Source organism: Sus scrofa, chromosome 13 (genome assembly GCF_054392235.1).
Source record: "Sus scrofa isolate SSC_HxYL_T2T_F1_AM1 chromosome 13, Sscrofa_HxYL_maternal_Yorkshire_Landrace_v2.0, whole genome shotgun sequence".
Lineage (NCBI taxonomy): Eukaryota > Metazoa > Chordata > Mammalia > Artiodactyla > Suidae > Sus > Sus scrofa.
This window is the reverse complement of record NC_139395.1, coordinates 128,512,758-128,531,258: the sequence shown is the minus strand read 5'-3', so window position 1 is coordinate 128,531,258 and position 18,501 is coordinate 128,512,758. Positions and strand designations below refer to the sequence as shown.

Genomic DNA, 18,501 nt, shown 5'->3' with positions numbered 1-18,501 from the left:
AGCTTTTACCTCTTTTTATCCCTTATAGTAGTGAAATGGATTACTATAATTTTCCGCATCTTTCTACCCAAATATTCTACATATCACAGAGCATCAAATTAGTCAGGAGACTAGTCATCTGTAACAATATCTGTGCTGTACATTTTCCATTTGTCCACCTGAAGCTATGTTCATCCTTTACCCAGTTCTTTGCCTAAGGTGGCTCACCTCTGTGGAGTACATCTACCTCACTCCTTTACACTTGACTTCAAGTTCAATTTAGTAAACAGAAGGTATCAACCAATGACCAGCAGGTTGGGTAAGAGAAAGACTATTTTCCATCACTCTCTCTGGCTGGGCACCTGCTGTCAGTAACTGCATTCCTTAACAGAGACTATAGACTGCTAGCTCCTACAACTCAAGGACTTGCCACTTCCTATAACTACTCCCTCTTCTTGCCCTTCAGGTTTAGTGGCAGGTAACAATTACTATCCTTGGGGTAGTCAATTATCCCACACTCCTTCATAGGCCCTTGACTAAATTCTCTTGGATTGCACATTTTTAGTGCAGTATTGATTTCCTGATGGCAACCTGATTTATATGTCAACCAATGTGGGTATAATCACAGAGTCATCCATATTGTACTGCCAGGAAATAAATGAATGGAGACGAGGTGAAGAGCTCTATTTCTGGCAATATGTTGAGTTGAGATATTCAGACCAAACCTCCCAATGAACACAATTAACAATGTTTAAAAAAAAATATCCAGCAAAACTTGTCAATAGCATATAAGATATAGCAAGTAAGTAAGGAATTACTAGATCAACATATAAGTTGTGATGGGAACCCAGATAAGTAAAGCAATAAAGTGGTTTCTCAACCTGAGGGCATTTACTGAATCTGGAGAACTTTTTATTCTTGATAGTCTTGTGGAATACAAAAGTCCGAAGAAAAAGCTCTAGGCCTGTCCATGTTAGAAGGAGAAGGTTGTTCTAAATAAAAAAGAGATTCTTGGGAGTTCCCTTCATGGTTCAGTGGTTAATGAACCCAACTAGCATGAGGATGTGGGTTCCATCCCTGGGCTCCCTTAGAGGGTTAAGGATCTGGTTTTGCTGTGAGCTATGGTGTGGGTCGTAGATGTGGCTCAGATCCCACATTGCTGTGGCTGTGGTGTAGGCCGGCAGCTACAGCTCCAATTGGACACCTAGCCTGGGAACCTCCATGTGCTCCAGATGTGGCCCTAAGAAAACAAAAATAAAAAATAAGAATTAAAAAAAAAGACATTCTTCCTCCATAAAGTAGGAATCCTAAAGTGCAGCACTACCTACTCCCTTCCAAAGGACCAAGCATGGGGCAGAGCAGAAGAGATGCCTAAGAAGCTATAACTCTAGGATAACTCTAAAAGAAAGCAAAAAGTATTTATAACTTCTAAAATAGTAGAGGAAAATACAATGACAAAAAAAATCTAAAATTAATGAAAGATATAAAACAAAAAGACAACATAATACATGGTAGGAAGAAGAAACCCAAATCACGGTGAAAAAAAAGAACCATAATTACATTATTAATCACATTAAATGTAATGAATTAGGTGCTCAAATTATCAAGGACATGTCAAAAGAGAAAGATGTAGAAAGATTGAAAGTGTAAAAAAAAAAAAAGACATAGCATAAAGATATTAACCAAAAAATAATAATGTAGCTAAATTCGTAACAGATCAAATTTAAGCCACATATTTTATGCATAAAGAAAATCAATTAGGAGTTCCTACTGTGGCACAGTGGATTAAGGATCTAATGTTGCCACAGCGGTGGCATGGGTCACAGCTGCAGCTCAGATTTTATCCCTGGCCCAAGAACTTCCATATGTTGTGGGTGTGGCTGAAAAAGAAAAAAAAAGAAAAAGAAAAAGAAAGAAAATCACTTCATCTGATAAGTGCTTCAATAAACTACAAAGTTTTGATATATTTAAATTTACAAACACCTAAATAAGGACCTCAAAGGACTTGGAGAATAGACTTGTGGTTGCCATGGGGGAGGGGGAGGGAGTGGGATGGATGGGGTACTTGGGGTTATTAGATGCAGACTATTGCCTTTGGAATGGATTAGCAATGGGATCCTGCTGTGTAGCACTGGGAGCTCTGTCTAGTCAATTATGATGGAGCATGATAATGTGAGAATAAAGAATGTATACATACATGTGTAACTGGGTCACCATGCTGTACAGTAAAAAAAAAAATAATGTATTGAGGAAATTTTAAAAAGTATATAAAATTTAATAAAAGAAAAAAATGCTAAAAATATAAAATAAATCAGTACCCATAGTGGGAGATTTTAGCAGTAAAAATAGATACAGAATATTCAAATGAACTGATTAAGAGATTTCGTCTAAATGGACATGTATAATACTCTACACTTGACCAAAAAAAATCTACACTTGACAACCACACAGTACACATTCTTTTTAAATACTCATGGGAGATTAATTATTTCCTTCGCTATAAAGGAAATCTGAAAGAATTGAAATCATATAGAAATAAAGTGGAAACATGCATTCTAAGGAAAATCCAAGTTGTTTATCTCTTCTTCAGAAGAGTATGATACCATGATACCAAATAGCTGCTCAAAGCATGGCAGAGGCAGTTAGCAAAGGGTACTTCCAACTGGAGTTGAACCTAAAGGTCCCTTTATGGGGGAGATGGCACATTCGTAGAGTTCTATAATATACTGGGACTTTACAACTTAGAGACACAAAATTCCAAGACATATCTAGATAACAGTAAATAGAACAATAGGGAGAAGTTTTGGATACATTGAAGAAATAGCAGGATATAGAACCAGAAAGGCATTAAGGGATTTTGGGCAGTTTTTAAGACAGTAAATGACACTGATTGTCATTATGAAAAAAGGATTGTGAAAAAATGATCTTCAAAATATAAGATAGGGTATGCTCTGATGGATTTATATGTAAACTACAGAGTTTAACTGGAGTTCCTATAATCTCGAAGGAGTGACAGGTACTTGAGAAATGATGTGATAAGAATGCAAGAAACTGTAAAAAAATTGCTGAGAAACATTAAATTGGAAAATACTTGTTAAAGAATTTTGCTTAAAGGTGTGTGTCTCAGATTGTCTTTATGTCCTCCAGCAAACAAACAAACAAAACTCTGCACTGAATCTAAGCTGAATCATTTCCTTAGATCAGAACTATCAAGACAGAAAGCTGGAAACCTGAGAAGTTCTGGTGAATGACAGATCTGTGTCACCCTCCATAACCCAACCTGTACTCCTCAGGAAACAGAGAATTGACTGTACTTTCTGTGGACTTTGGACAATAGGTTTCCCACCTACGTTCACTCTGTTTAAGACCCTTGATGAGCAGACCTTCAAAGTGATTTCTGAAGCTTTTTTTCCCTTTTGTCCGTGGACTTCAGACTGGCAGCTCATGAAGGCTGATCTTTAGTTCTACAGATTACTCTGCTATCAGCTTCTAGCTCAGACTCTTAGGTTCACTGTGCAACTGGCTGCTTGAAGAGCCATAAAATTGGGGTGTCACCAGTGCAGTTTAGTGATTCCTAACATCTTAGCTTGTGTCAGTCACAAGACCCATCAGTCTTTCCTACAGTAGTCTGACTCACTGATTTATTTATTTATTTTTTATAAAAAAAGAATGGCCATCATAACCACATGAATGTTATATAGAAGATGTCTGAACAAATTACATTTTTCTTTATGTTCTTCTGAATATTCCCCTGACATGTTGATGGCCAGTAGTTATTAAAGCCCACTCTGCTCTAAAACAAGTTTTCAATTCTTTTATTTATTTATCTTTTTATATACTGGGGAACTAAAGAATTCTCTCTTTTACAAAGTCTCCCAAAGCCACACCATGTCACATACATACCACTCCATTATATACTTCACACACACACAAACATACATACAAGCACACACACACAATTTTAAGACATTCTTTCACTAGAATAGCACAATTAGTTCCCTAATCTTTTCACTTGCAGCAGCACTGGGGCTACTCTGAATGGGTTGATTAGTCCCATGTGTAATAAGAAGTAATGCTGGATTTTTCTGCACTAACATTTCTTGTTAATGCATTTTTTTTTTTTTAAAAAAAGCTAATAATGTAGGAGTTCACACTGTGTCACTATGGGTTAAGAATCTGACTGCAGTGGTTCAGGCTCAGGTTACTGCAGAGGCATGGGTTGGATCCCTGGCCCAGTGCAGAGGGTTAAAGGATCCAGCATTGCCACAGCTGTAGCTTAGATTCAGACCCTGGCCTGGGAACTTCCATATGCCACAAGTGTGGCCTTAGGGGAAAAAAAAAAAAAAAGCTACTACGTATTATTTGCCAATAAATTTCAGAATAGCCACAATTTGTAGATAACATGTTAAACATATATTTCTACATTTCTACTCAAGAAATGATAATAATGCATACTTTCAAGTAGGTGTTAAATTAAAAATATGCATCTTCAAAATTCATTTGAAATATTTAAAAAGTATAAACATTAAAAGGCATATTATTTTTATAAAAATAATTTTGAATGAAAAATATATAAAATTGTGAATAGGGAAATAGCTATATATGACTATGAACATACATCCATTTGAAGATATATGATCCAAATTTATTTATGTGAAAATTTGTCATCACTAACAACATTAAGTTTTATGCATTATGGTAAGTAAACTTTCTATTTATCTAAAGTAATTAAAGATATTAAAACATTTCTTTAAACGTGATTCATCAATACTTTCCACTCTAAGTTACATTAATGGATTTTATACTTTCTCCTCTCATTTTTTTTCACTACAACCACAGTTTTCATTTTTTTCATTTTTTTATTTTTTATTTTTTTTGGCAAGCAAGCAAAGTCTTTATTACAGGAAAGCAAATAGCTCCCAGGGCTGCTGGAAGAGGGGAGAAGAACCCCCACTCTCTATTGTCCTATAGGGGTTTTTATCCCTTAAGGATAGGGGGGGTACAAATGTGGGTTCCAGAAAGATGTGGTTTTCTCCCATTGGGCCTTGCCCAGTTACCTATATCAGTCCTTGTCTAACAAAGGCTTTAGGGGTAGAAATGTCCCATGAGTTTTATGGTTTCTTTGTCACAGGGTGCTAGGAATTAATGTCCATCTGGGTGTAGGTTCACTCCCTATAGTAAACAAGTCCTGTGGGAATGTTACTCCCTGGAGCTCTTAAACCAAAAATGTTAATCAATAGCCATATCAAAGAAGGCATAGAAGCCCATGCTCCTACACTGGCTACCTGAGTTATTATTCTGCCTCAATCTCCCCTTCTAGAGTTGGAGACTTTAACTGTGGGAGAAACGGACAACTACTGCTCTGACTACCTCCTGATGAAATTGGGCATCTTTAGGAGAAAGCAGTTAGGTTTCTACTCATGGGCAGCCACAGTTTTTAAAAGCAAGCTCAGATTGATATCTGAAAATGTAAATTTCCATATATTGATTGACTCTCATGGAGAAAGATTGACAATATGTAAGATTAAGGGGTAAGACCTACAAAAAGTAAGGCCCTGGAAAATTAAATGATTTCAGTATCAAGTTATCTAGGCAATGAAAATAATCTGTATATATTTGGGCAAGAACCCTTGTCATGCTTCTTTTTCCTTTCCTCATACAATATTCATAGTTCTCCCAAGATGTGCTATACAAATGCTATCTTCTGCACTTAACTTTGCTGAGTCTATTCATGTATGCAGATACTTAATTCCTTGGTTTAGTTTAAGTTTTACAATAACAGTTAGATAGCTTTTTTTTTGCAAGAAACTAAAAGTTGCATATAAGTTGATAGAAAAAAAAGAAATGTGTTGACTCATATATGGCTAAATCAGTAGATTTGGCTTCAGACAATGCTTTAATTAGGCATCAAATGATGTGGACAAGAGTCAGTCTCTCTCACATGCTCTCTCACCACATGATTCACTTAGCCTTTCCTTGTGTTGGCTCCGTATTCAACTATTATACCCCCAAAGTCCTAAAAAGACTAGTGAAAGATCCTAGGGCTACATGTTTTCTTGTTCAGCTCTAGTATTGAAGTGAGTCATTACACAAAGTCCAGAAATTGTCATGTTTCCTTTTGGAAAATCTTACATCATTGTTAAAACAACTATCATCACATGGTTGATATGATATGCCCTGCCAATAGACTCAAGCCAGTCAGGATCTACTTCTGCAGCCTAAGATATTGGCAAACCTACTCATTTTATGTTGCTGGGAAATGTTGGCAATAGTTCAAAATGGGGAACAGTGAATATGGTAGGCAAATTGTACTACCTTGCTATCTAGACAACAGAGAATTCTACTTAAGTGTATGTATAAAGGGCTAAATGAGTAAGATAAATGATTGATTTACACACATATTTCTAATGCAATCCTGTCCAAAATTTTGAGTGAAGATTTTTCTACATTACAGCTAAAACTCAAACATACTTATAAGGTTCAACAGTCAGATTTAATTATAATATGCTTCAAATTATGTGTTTTATCCATAAACTACAAGTGTTGCTCTTACTGGTCAAAAACATAGCATTTCAATTGTGTATCCCTTTCAATGTCCCATTCTGATACATACTACAGAGAGCAAAAAATGGATTTCTGTGTTTATGAGAAAACTTAAAAGTTAATTATCTTGTTTGTATCATGAGTACTATTGTCTAAACCCTTGGTTAAAGGGACATTTTTCCTACATTTAACGTCAGTTTAAATGTAATGATTCAGACTGCTCAATCAGTATTTGGAAAATCAAAATGTAATATTCCATACTGAAAAAAAAATGATGAAAGAAGGATCCACTAGAACATGAAATATCTTGATTGAAATATATTTCTGCCTGAAATTCTCTGAAGCCAATAACAATCACTACATCCATGAGGAAAAGTTGATATGGCATAATTGCTTAGAAAACAAGCCTATCTTACTGCTTCTTTAACAATGGAGTTTATCAAAAGGTTTCAGAATACAAGTCAATTTTTCCTCTAAGCTCTGAACATGTTGCCAGCTTATTGTAAAGATGTGGCATTTTGCTTGACTGAGCTATTATTATGTAGACATCTAAAATATTTGAAGAAAATTGATATAGTTACGGGAGAAGGAAGATACTCGCTAACATAACATTTTACAGCATAGAAAAGTATTTGATTATACATCCTAATTTGATTCTCAGAACAACCTGAGGTGCTAGAAGGTTAGTTATCTTTCTGTAGATGCAGACACATAGGGCTTGTGCAGCAAGGCAATCTGTGAGCAGTCATAGAGCTGGCCTGGGGACTGTCAGCTCACTGAGGGCAGGACAGTGGCTAGAACACTTTAGGGGCTCTGAATGGTCACTGAAATCAATCAGTTGATTAAATCTGGTCTTAAATTTGGGCTTTTCAATGTCCTGTGTTTTTCCTACAAAGTAAACTATTATTATCATATTATTGATGTATTTTGACAAATAGAGATCATGATCAATTTGTGGGATTACAAATAGAAGACAGAAAAAAAACTAAACAAAACAAAAACTCCTCAAGAGCTTCTCTTTTCCTGTGTTGAGGACATAGGTTTAGCACTGTTTTGTATAGTTCTCACTACATCCGATCAATAATCAGTTTAGGAGGCTCTCAATCTACGGAACTTTTGAAGGCATACATCTCTAACAAAGGGCAATTCTGAATACATTCAGGGGGTTTTTCCAAAGCCTTTTTCAAAACTTTGTCCTTTCTTTTTTATTTTTGTTTTTTTATGCTTTTGTTGTCAAGAGAAAACAGATGAGATGAAACTTGGGTAGTCAAGCCTCTGGGTCTAGACACAAAAACAGAGCCCTCAAGTTGAATTTCACAGTGACTAGATACAAATTTAACAATATGTAAAGAGAGTTTCTTCTTTAGAAGTCTAATGCTGAAGCTGGAGGCAGAAATAAGATGCAGCCCATGACTTTCATCCCGCCACAGATAGCTTAACTACTTCAGTTTTATCCTATGTGGTCCAACAAGGCCTGACAAACTGCACTGCAGTATGAGAAGCATCTCTCGGGCAATGATGCGTAAAGACAGAGGGATTTTTTAGTCAATTGCAGGAATTAGGCTTTAATGCTTTCTACTAAAAGACTTCATACCCCAGATAGCTGACTGCTATCCACTGAATCTTGGCAGGCAACAAGACTGCTGAAGCTGAAACTGAGAAGCTATGTTAAGCAGATTTTCATGAATGTACAAAATGCTTTATTTGTAAAGCTGCTTTACTTTGTTGCAGTTCAAAACGCTTTTCTTCTTTTTTTCATCTCTCAGTTTGGCCAACTCTCAGTCTTTACCAAAATTACTTTCAAAAAATGTCCCTTAAAGGGCCAGAGAACAAAAATAAATGCTAATCTCATTAAAAATATTTTTTAAAGGAATAATCCTCATCATGTCAACTGCAGAGGTTAAAAGTAATCAGAAACTATAAGACACACGGAATAGCATTAAATACGTTACCATTATTCGGAAGTTCTAGAGGGGTACAGGCATTGTTTGTAGTTGTAGCTTTCGGTGAAGAGATAAGTTTTGCAATGAGAGATGCTGAGACGGGCTGTACTAGTAGAGAGGTGAGGTTTGATCGGTTTTGCCTAAAGCTTCCATCTGTATTCAAAAGAGAAAGAGCAGAATCTTTAGTAAACAGAAGTTAAAAACACTTGAAGAGCAGAATTTTTTGTAATAAGTATTTAAATTGTGAGCAGTTTTAGTTATTTGTTTATTCCTTTTTCTCTGTCTACTTATTAAAAATGAGTTGAGATACTTCATAATAAAATTTCAGTCCAAATACTATTATGTATCCTCATTAATGATGGCAGATTGTACACAGGCATTTACTTCCACTCACCACTGAAATGATACCAAAGGGATAAGAACACATAAATCCACAGGGGCCAAGGGAATAGGAGAGACACTAGTAATAAGATTCTAGAATCTAGAAAGCAGATGAGTATGTGTCAAATAATGTAACAGATTAAGGAGACCAAAACCTAAGCCAGAAGAAATGGGAAGCTGAAAAGCAAAGCAGTTTGTTATCACAGGAGCACAGAACGGTTTAGGAACTGGTAATACCAGCTACATATTAAAATAAGGGTAACAGAGGGACTGGAAACAGGAAGGTTTGATGAAATTCTGATTGTGAAAGGGTCTCTTCTGAACCCTTCACTCATTCAGTAAACATGAAAAATGTCTGTTCCTCCCTCCCTCTGGCAGAGACCAAATGTGGGGTGCTGAACAGGGGGACCCCAGACATAGGGAAATGTGACTCTCACACTTTAAATGGGACAGTGTTATGACTGCTGAGACTCCAGATGTCTTACTTTCCCAGTGGCCAGAATCCTTCCTTCCAGGTAGAGCAAGAGAAAATGCACTTGTAGTGAATGGGACCAGGGCCATGGAGAATATGGAAAAATACTGAAAATCTGGAAGTCTACTTATAAAACAACTCCCCCAAGACATCCTACATTAAAACCTATCAGTCAATACATCCCACCCATGTACTTCCAATCAACTTAATGTTGCAAATCTTAAGTAGGAGCTCTCCACAAAGGACAATCCTAAAGAGGCACATGTGCAGCAGACCTAGCAAGGATAAGAGACCTAGTGAGCTCAAGAGGAAGGTCTCCATGAGGATAAACATAATGGGAATACAGATGTGTCTTTGTGTATTGAGAAAATATTTATAGCAAGATCAGAGAGGAGTTTCCATCATAGCTCAGCAGAAACAAATCTGACTAGCATCCATGAGGATACAGGTTTGATACCAGGCCTCTCTCAGTAGAATGAGGATCTGGTGTTGCCATGGCTGTGGTGTAGGTCGCAGACGAGGCTTGGATCCCACATTGCTGTGGCTGTGGTGTAGGACAGCAGCCACAGCTCCAATTCAACCCCTAGCCTGGGAACCTCCATTTGCTGTGGGTGCAGCCCTTAAAAAAAAGATCAGATAATTAGCATTGGAAGAGGTTCTAGATATACACAAAAAATTGGAAGTCTATAAAATAAGACAACTAAGTTTCAAAGCGTGAAATTTGAGAAAGAAATGCAACTGTTGTATATCATGAATAACATCTACGTGGTCATGACTTTTGGAGTTCTTGCTGTGGCACAATGGCTTAAGAATCAGACTGCAATGGCTCTGATCATTGCGGAGGTATGGGTTCAGTCCTTGGCCAGGCTCAATGGGTTAAAGAATCCAACATTGCCACAGGTGTGGTATATGTAGGTCACAGCTATGGCTCAGATTCAGTCTTTGGCTGGGGAACTTCTGTATGTTGCAGGTGTGGCCATAAAATTAAAAAATAATAATGTTGATATCATTCTTTAACAAAAAAAGATAAAAGAAAAGGGGGAGTTCCCATTGTGGTGCAGTGGAAATGAATCTGACTAGTACATGCAGGTTGGATCCCTGCCTCACTCAGTGTGTCAGGGACCTGGTGTTGCCATGATCTGTGGTGTACACACAGCTCATATTCTGTGTTGCTGTAGCCGTAGCATGGGCCAGCAGCTGTAGCTACGATTCAACGGCTAGCCTGGGACTTTCCATAGGCTGCAGGTGCGGCCATAAAAAGGAGAAAAAAAAAAAAAAAAAGAAAAGAAAGAAAAAAGTGAAAGTCAGGGATGATGGTGCATGGGAACTTATGAAACCAAATTAAATCTTTATCTTTCAGATGGTAAGTCAATATAATAGATACAACTGAAAAATGAATTTAACTCTTAAACATACTCTTGAGAGGGAGAGATGTAAATATGAAAAAAAAGGTAACTAAAAATATTGAAAGTAATTAAATGCTTGCCTTTGGGACACAGAGAGTGTGGAGACAGATACAGGGAAGGTTGGAGGAAGGTGACACATTTTTATAAATTAATCTTTGTAGAAACATCTACTTATATTCATTTAGAACTTTGAAAAATAAAATTTAAATGAAAATAAAGAGAGAAATAACTATGATTAACAAGTAAGAGAAAAATACACAAGTGCTCAGAATAAAGAGAATGGCGAGAATAAACTCTGCATAAGGAAAAAACAAAATACATATATATTTATTCAGTTGATATATTTTTACTGAGTCAGAAAAGGAAATATACCACAAAATGACCCTAATAGGCTGCCAACAGTATTTGAAAACACAGAATTATATTTTTCAGAACTTTTATTAGGTAAAATAATTGCCATAGGTTTTCTCAGAATTTAATTTGATAGGACTGCAGGGGTACAGAAATCAAAGATACCAGGAGGCAGATTATAAATGAGAAAATATGTTTTGGGAGTGTTTCCTTAGTTTATCTTCAGGAAAACCACCATGCTATAATGGGATATTTAGCTTAGGCCTATGGCAGTCACAGAAGTCACAGCTTTGAAGAAAAAATATTTAAGCTTAGGATCAATTTTGTGATATAAACATAGAGCTGGGCTCATAACTTTGTAGCCCTTTTGATATGGATATATTATAGCACATTTTGACCACATTTTTATGTCATAGGGCCAAGTATGGCTATATAATTTTCTGGGCCCAGAGCAAAATAGCAATGTAGGACTTCTTTTTCACAAGGTAGGAGAGATTTCAGTACAGCAAAAGTAGAGCCTTGAATCAAGGGTGGGCCCTTCTCATTGTGGGTTCTGTGCAACTGTCCAGGTTCAATGTCTGTAATTCAGGCCTTGCATGGCTCACAAAGAAGATGCTAGGAGTCGTGCAACCTGCTAAAGTCAAGTGAAGGCGATTTTCAGACCATAAAGAAGATGTTCTCAGACAGTGACCATTCCTGAGTCGCAGGTGCTCCAGGCTGCACCTGGAGGCACAGTGATTAATATCTCAAGGCACAGTGTGTCTCACTCAGCACCTGGGAGGTCCTGATATAGCCATCTCGCTCTGGCTCTCCCAGCATGTATTTTCTCCCTCAGCCATTAACTTTGAAACCTAAAGTGTACATGAGACAGTGAAAGAGTATTTATGAGAAACGTGCAATCTGTTATTCTGCAGTTTTCATGGATGTTAGGTGTTAACATGTTGCCAACACAAAATTTCCTATAATGCTGCATGATTGCACCTCTCCCCAGTTCAAATACTAAACTTCTTTTAATAAACTTGCCATTCGAGGCCCTTCAAAATCTCAGACCTTATATTTCCAATATTATTTCCTGTCACTCCTCTATATGCATCTTTTGCTAAAACTTCAGCTGCCCCCCCCCACATGTTCTGTGATTTATATCCTCCATGTTTTTGCTGAAGCCAGTCCTTCCACGTGACTTTCTCTTTTCATGGATCACGTGTCTGAACTATATAGTTCTTTCCAATCCCAACTTTTCGTTGTTGTTGTTGTTGTTGTTGCTGTTGTTGTTTTCTAGTGCTTGCTGTTTCTCACTAATGTTATCACTATGTAAAAACACTCTGGTTTTCCCTTCTAAGCTCTAAATTCCTTCAGGAAAAGGATAAAGTCTTCCACATCACTGAATGACACACAATACCCAGCACATTGCCAGGATCTAACAGCAGCTCAAGGATTGATGGATGGATGGAAGGAAGGAAGAAAGGAAGTGAGCAGGGGGAGGAGGGAGAGAGGGAAGAGGAAAGGAAAAGATGGAAGGGAGGAGGGGAAGGAGGGAGGGAGGGAGGAAGGAAAGAAAGAAGGGAAGAAAGAAGGAAGGAAATGAAAAGAGAGAGCCAGGGAAGGAGGTAAGGGGGATGGATTAACAATCCTTGAAAAGTAGTTTCAATGACTCGGTCTTACTGGTTTTCTGAGTGCCTAGAAAATGGAGAAGTACAACTGAAAAATAAAACAGAATTCTATGAATCCTGTGCTTGTTATACATTAGTGCTTTCTCCCTAGCTGACTACTCTCAAAACCTTCAAAACTCACCCATCACCATCAACTCACTAATTAACTTTGCTCTAAAATTATGTTTTGTGGGGAAAAAATTTATATAAATAAAACTATCTTTGAGATGTATTTATAAGTTAATAAAAAATCAGTAACAGCATTCCTTTTTTCTCTTGAATGCTCTATTAAGCATCTGAAACAATGTATTTAAAAGTTAAATGTGAGTGAAACCTAAACAGTAATTGAACATACCAAAATCTTTGATTTTTTTGTACAGCATGACTAATAGATTTGCATTAGTTTTGAAATATCTGAAGTAAGTGGTTCATTAATTTTTCACCTCCAGCTTAATGGAAATTTGACAAACAATTTATTTCTGAAAGCAGATACTAAAAGCAGGATTTTTTTTTTTTTTTTTCTGCACCTAAGGCATGTGGAAGTTCCTGGGCCAGGTATTGAACCTGCACCACAGCAGTGACTCAAAACACCACAGTGACAATGTTGTATCCTTAACCACTGGACCAGCAGGGAACTGCTAAAGGAAAGACATTACAGGATACTAACACTAAGTTATAGAGAACAGTCATTTTTTAACCTGTTTATTGAAGAAGAAATGAGAGAATTTCATTTTCTTACATTATTGAGATTTTGAATAAAACTAAACACATGTACCATATATATTCAGCTGTATTTTAAAACATTTATGAAGTATAAGAACCCATTAGATCTGAGCTGAAAATCAGGAGGGTTATATACCTTGATGCAAAACATACGATCCAGAAAACTTTGACAGTATGTTTTAGAACTTTTAGATTATACCTTTTATAGCATATCTTGTACATTGTATATGCTCAATAAAGACTGACACCAAGTTTCATTTTAAAGGTAGCTAGTTCTCCCTTCACTTTGTAAACTCTTTATAATTCAGATAAAGATTCAAGTCTATGGGAATTCCCATTGTAGCTCAGTGGGTTAAGGACCCAACATTGTCTCTGTGAGGAGGCAGGTTTGATCCCTGGCCTCACTCAGTGGCTTAATGCAAGGTGTGGAATAGGTTGTGGATGTGGCTAAGATTCGGTGTTGCTGTGGCTGTGGTGTAGGCCTCAGGTGCAGCTCCAATTTGAACCCTAGCCCAGGAACTTCCATGTACTGCAGGTATAGCCATAAAAAGAAAGAAAAAAACAGATTCAGATTGAACCATCCCATACAATCATCCAATCCACAATTCAATACCACATGCATATAGAGAAAGAGAAAACTGTCTATGCACAGTCCCAAGGCTGGCTCCATCACTGACTCACTGCTTGACACTGAACATGTAATTTCACTATAAGACTCATCCCACCTAGTATAACAACCAAGATCATACTGAAAGGGCTTCACTATGTCATTGCTGAAGAAAAAAAAAATAATACATCATCTCAGAGGCTGAGAGCCTGAACCACAGTGGTTGAAGCTTAGAACTGAGGTTAAAAATAAATAAAATGGTTTCTAATTATACATATTTAATGGTTTGTCATTCTGTTTTTTTCAAACTGTTGATGCCCACTTCAAGCATGTAGTGTATAAAGAAAACATGTACACTCTGTTTGCTGTTTGCTATGTTACTTTTTTTGTGTGGGAGGATGGAATTCTTTTAAATTCAATCTAAACATTAGTGTATACAGCAAGTGCCAATTATCCAAAGAGCATCAAGGAAGATAAACTTTCAGGGAGAGACATCTTATACAATGGGATTCTCAGAATTAAAGCACTGAGAAGGGAGAGAAGGTAAAGAAAATGTGCTGATAAATAAAACAAGAAAGGCCTTGGATGGCCCAGTGATGAGACTGTGCCACAATTGGGAAGGACAGCTGGACTTCCAAATTGAGGTGTGTAACTCAACCCTGGCACCTGACTCTGTGTGTGTGTGTATGTGAGGGAGAGAGATCTCCTTGCAATTCAGTGTGGACAGGCAGCATCGGTGAGACTCATTAGAAATGCAGAATCTCGGGCCCCACTCTAGCCCTTCGGAATTAGAATCTGTAGCCTAACAGGATTCTCAAGTGATTAAATGCACATCAGGGAGGCAGTGGCCTAATCCATTGTATATTTTTCATAGCAAAATTTATGTAAACATCATGGCAAAAAAGATATAAAAAGTAGGATGAAGATGATAAAGAATAATAGACTATGTTTGTTCATCTTACCCCAAATTGCCTATATCCATAAACTCCAAATTAACAGTTTGCTCAGAGGGTCTCTTTCAAGATGGGTAACAAGTCTGTGCATATGCTATCACTAAAGAACAAATTTAAATTGGACTGAGAGCATTTCTTTTTGTTTTTGTCCTTTTCCAAAAGATACCTTTAGTGACCTAAAGATCAAAATTACATTTACAATACTTTATTTAAGTCATGAATATTACAACAGCTAACCAACTCAACTTCTTTTTCCTTTTTTTGGTTTTCAACTATTCTAATTCATTACAGTAAAAGACTGACGAACCTAAAGTGTAAACACTTCCCACTTGCCAGGGAACCAAGCAATCAAAGAGCTTAAAAGGCAGAGATTTAAAAATACATTTTGTGCAGCACTTTTATGAAAAAGACTCAAATATCAAATGAACAGGCTGATATCAGCAATGTTAACCCAGCATATTTGATTTGACTTTCTCTGGAGGACTGCCACTTTGACAGAAATCAGACCATTAAATAACTGGCATGTTTTTTCATTTTTATCTTAGCTCACTAAATTTGCAGTTATTTCCCTGAAATGACCAGTACACTAAATTGGCTAGTCATTTTGTTGTCCTTGTAAATATAGCTGATGTTTTATTATTTCAGTGTCTTATACCCTGCTGGTTATGAATATCACCATCTTCCTTCAAGCTTGTCAAATTCGGTATTATGTTGTCCAGGTTATTATTAAACATGAAATACTTAACACTTAGAGCTATGCTACATGATACACTATGTGATATGTGCTTTGTGCTATGCAGGATTCTCTGAACTCATCCATGTTCTCCGTGCGGATACATGAAAATATACATAAACATATATACATATATATATATATATATGTATATGTATACATATATATATATATATATATATACACCCACACATGTATACAATAGATATTTATTTTTATCATAAAGGGTTATTACTTATAGCTAGCTTCATAACTAAAATGAAAACTGCTATTTGGTTGGTGCACATCATAATTCTTGCCTTCTCTCAAACTAACGTAAAATTTGTAGGTCAAAAGCTGGCTGATGTCAGTTTGCCCAAATTTTAGATGTCACTTATTCTGGGAAGCTTGGTCCTTGTATGGACCTCAAACAGAAGTTGCTTATACATTTAGTAAACATGGCTATGCTCTAATTTCCTTTTCACTTTTTGCTCACTGACCAGAATATAAACTTCTTGAGGGCTTAATCTCTACTATGTTGCCACAACTTAGGATACTGCATAGTAAAGAGTAGTAGGGCTCATTGAATATTTTTTGAATGAATAATCCTACCCATGTTTAAGTCTAAGTCTCATGACTCATGATATAACACCTGTAATCACAAAATGCTAAAAATGAAGACATGGATGGTCTCATCTCATTTCCTTGGTCCTCTAAAGCTAAAGCTGCCTGCCACATTCCCTAGTAAATATCATAATATTTAATTATATATGAGAAGAAATAATTTAATTAGCTTTAGCTAATGCATTCTAAAAACAATTATATTTAGTTTTACATTAGAGAGAGTAGAAAGTAACATAAAGGAAGGTATCTGTATATTCTGATTTTAAAAGAGCATACACATTATGTAGAGTATAATTTTATTTATAAAAAGTAGTACTTAAGGGAAGTTCCCTAGTGGCCTAGGAGCTAGGGAATTGTTACTTGCTGTAGCCTGGGTCACTGCTGTGGCTTAGGTTCAATCCCTGGCCTGGGAACTTTAGCATGCTATGGGTGCAGGCAAAAAAAAAAAAAAAAAAAAAAAAAAGGTAGTGCATAGGAAAATTCTTTATTAATATTAATTTATGTTAATATTTGTTAATTTAATTTGGACTCTACCTTTCCAATAAACTTATTCAAAGGAATTGATCACAGATATGGCACAGGCTAGACATATATATTCAAGATTAAAATTGGTAAGGTGAATTTATTTGGCACACAGGACCTTAAAATACAAATTACCATCATTCTCTCATCTTAAACAAATATGCTTGATCATTTGTGTATCTGTGGCTAGTCAGCCTTGGAATTTGTACTAAATTGTCGAACAGTCAATTAAAGAAGAGTTTTTAGGACGGGATTAAGATGGCAGAATAGAAGGACTGGAGCTCAACTTCTCTCCTAAAAACAACAAAATTCACAACTAAAGACTGAGCAATCTGCACCCAAATGGACTGGAAACCCATACCCTAATCTAGAAGAAAAAGGGGAGGCCACATCAAAAGGTAGGAGGGGAGAGTTCGTGATATAAACAACCCCATACCTCCCGGGTGGGAAGCTCCACAGAATGCAAACTAACTGGCTCACAGAGACTCACCTACAGGAGTGAGAGTTCTGAGCCCCACATCAAACTCTCACATGTGGGGATCCGGCACTGGGAGAAAGAGCCCCTGGAGCATCTGGCATTGAAGGCCAGTGGGGCTTGTGCACAGGAGCTCCACAGGACTGGGGGAAATGGAGACCCCATTCTTAAAAGGTGCACACAGACTTTCACGTGCACTGGGTCCCAGGGCAGAGCGAGGTCTCCACAGAAACCTAGGTCAAACCTGACTACAGTTCTTGGAGGACATCTTTGGAAAACAGGGGTGAATGTGGCTTGTTGTGACAGAAGGACATTGAAGGCAAAGCTCTCAGGAATATTCAGCAGTTGCCTTTCTCTGGAGGTGGCCATTTTGGGAAAATCTGGCCCCACCTGTCAGTCAGTGCTGAGAAGCCCCAGGGCAAACAACAATCCAGGTGGGATCACAGCCCCACCCCTCAGTAAACAGGCTACCTAAAGAGCCTCAGGCACACAGCAGCCCCTAATCCCATCCAGAGACTAAGCCCCACCCACCACAGGGATTAGAATCAGCTCCACCTACCAGTGAGCAGGCATAAGCCCCTCCCATCAGAAAGCCTACATCAAGCCCCCATTCCGACTTCAGCCACAAGGGGGGCAGACACCAGAAGTAAGAGAGGCTACAGCTCTATTATTGGTAAAAAGGTCACCACACCAAAAACCTATAAAAATGAAAAGACAGAGAACTATAACTCAGATGAGGGAGAAAGGAAAAACCTCAGAAAATCAGCTAAGCAATGAGGAGATTCTCAGCCTCCAGGAAAAAGACTTTAGACTGTCGATGCTAAAGATGATGCAAGACATTGCAAATAAACTGGAGGCAAAGATGGATAACTTACTGGAAACGCTGACCAAAGAGATACAAGATGTAAAACTTAAACAAGAAGAGATGCAAAATACAATAACTGAAATAAAAAACTCACTAGAAGCAGCTAACAGCAGGATACTGGAGGCAGAAGAACGAATAAGTGAGGTGGAGGACAGATTAGTGGAAATTACAGATGCAGAACAGAAAAGAAAAAAAAGATTGAAAAAAAATGAAGAGAGTCTCAGAGAACTCTGGGACAATGTTAAACGCACCAACATCTGTATTATAGGGGTGCCAGAAGAAGAGAGAGAGAAGGG

At 37.3% G+C, this 18,501-nt stretch overlaps 1 protein-coding gene across 50 annotated transcripts in view; it reads right to left on the bottom strand.

The window, feature by feature from the left end:
- Positions 1–18,501, bottom strand: part of NAALADL2 (N-acetylated alpha-linked acidic dipeptidase like 2) — a 1,339,033-nt gene that overhangs the window by 377,642 nt on the left and 942,890 nt on the right. For all 50 annotated transcript variants that reach the window (XM_084990315.1, XM_084990322.1, XM_084990307.1 and 47 more), the window contains one exon: positions 8,475–8,618. In XM_084990315.1, the coding sequence (XP_084846441.1) occupies positions 8,475–8,618 (144 nt within the window). The remainder of the gene's footprint in view (positions 1–8,474; positions 8,619–18,501) is intronic.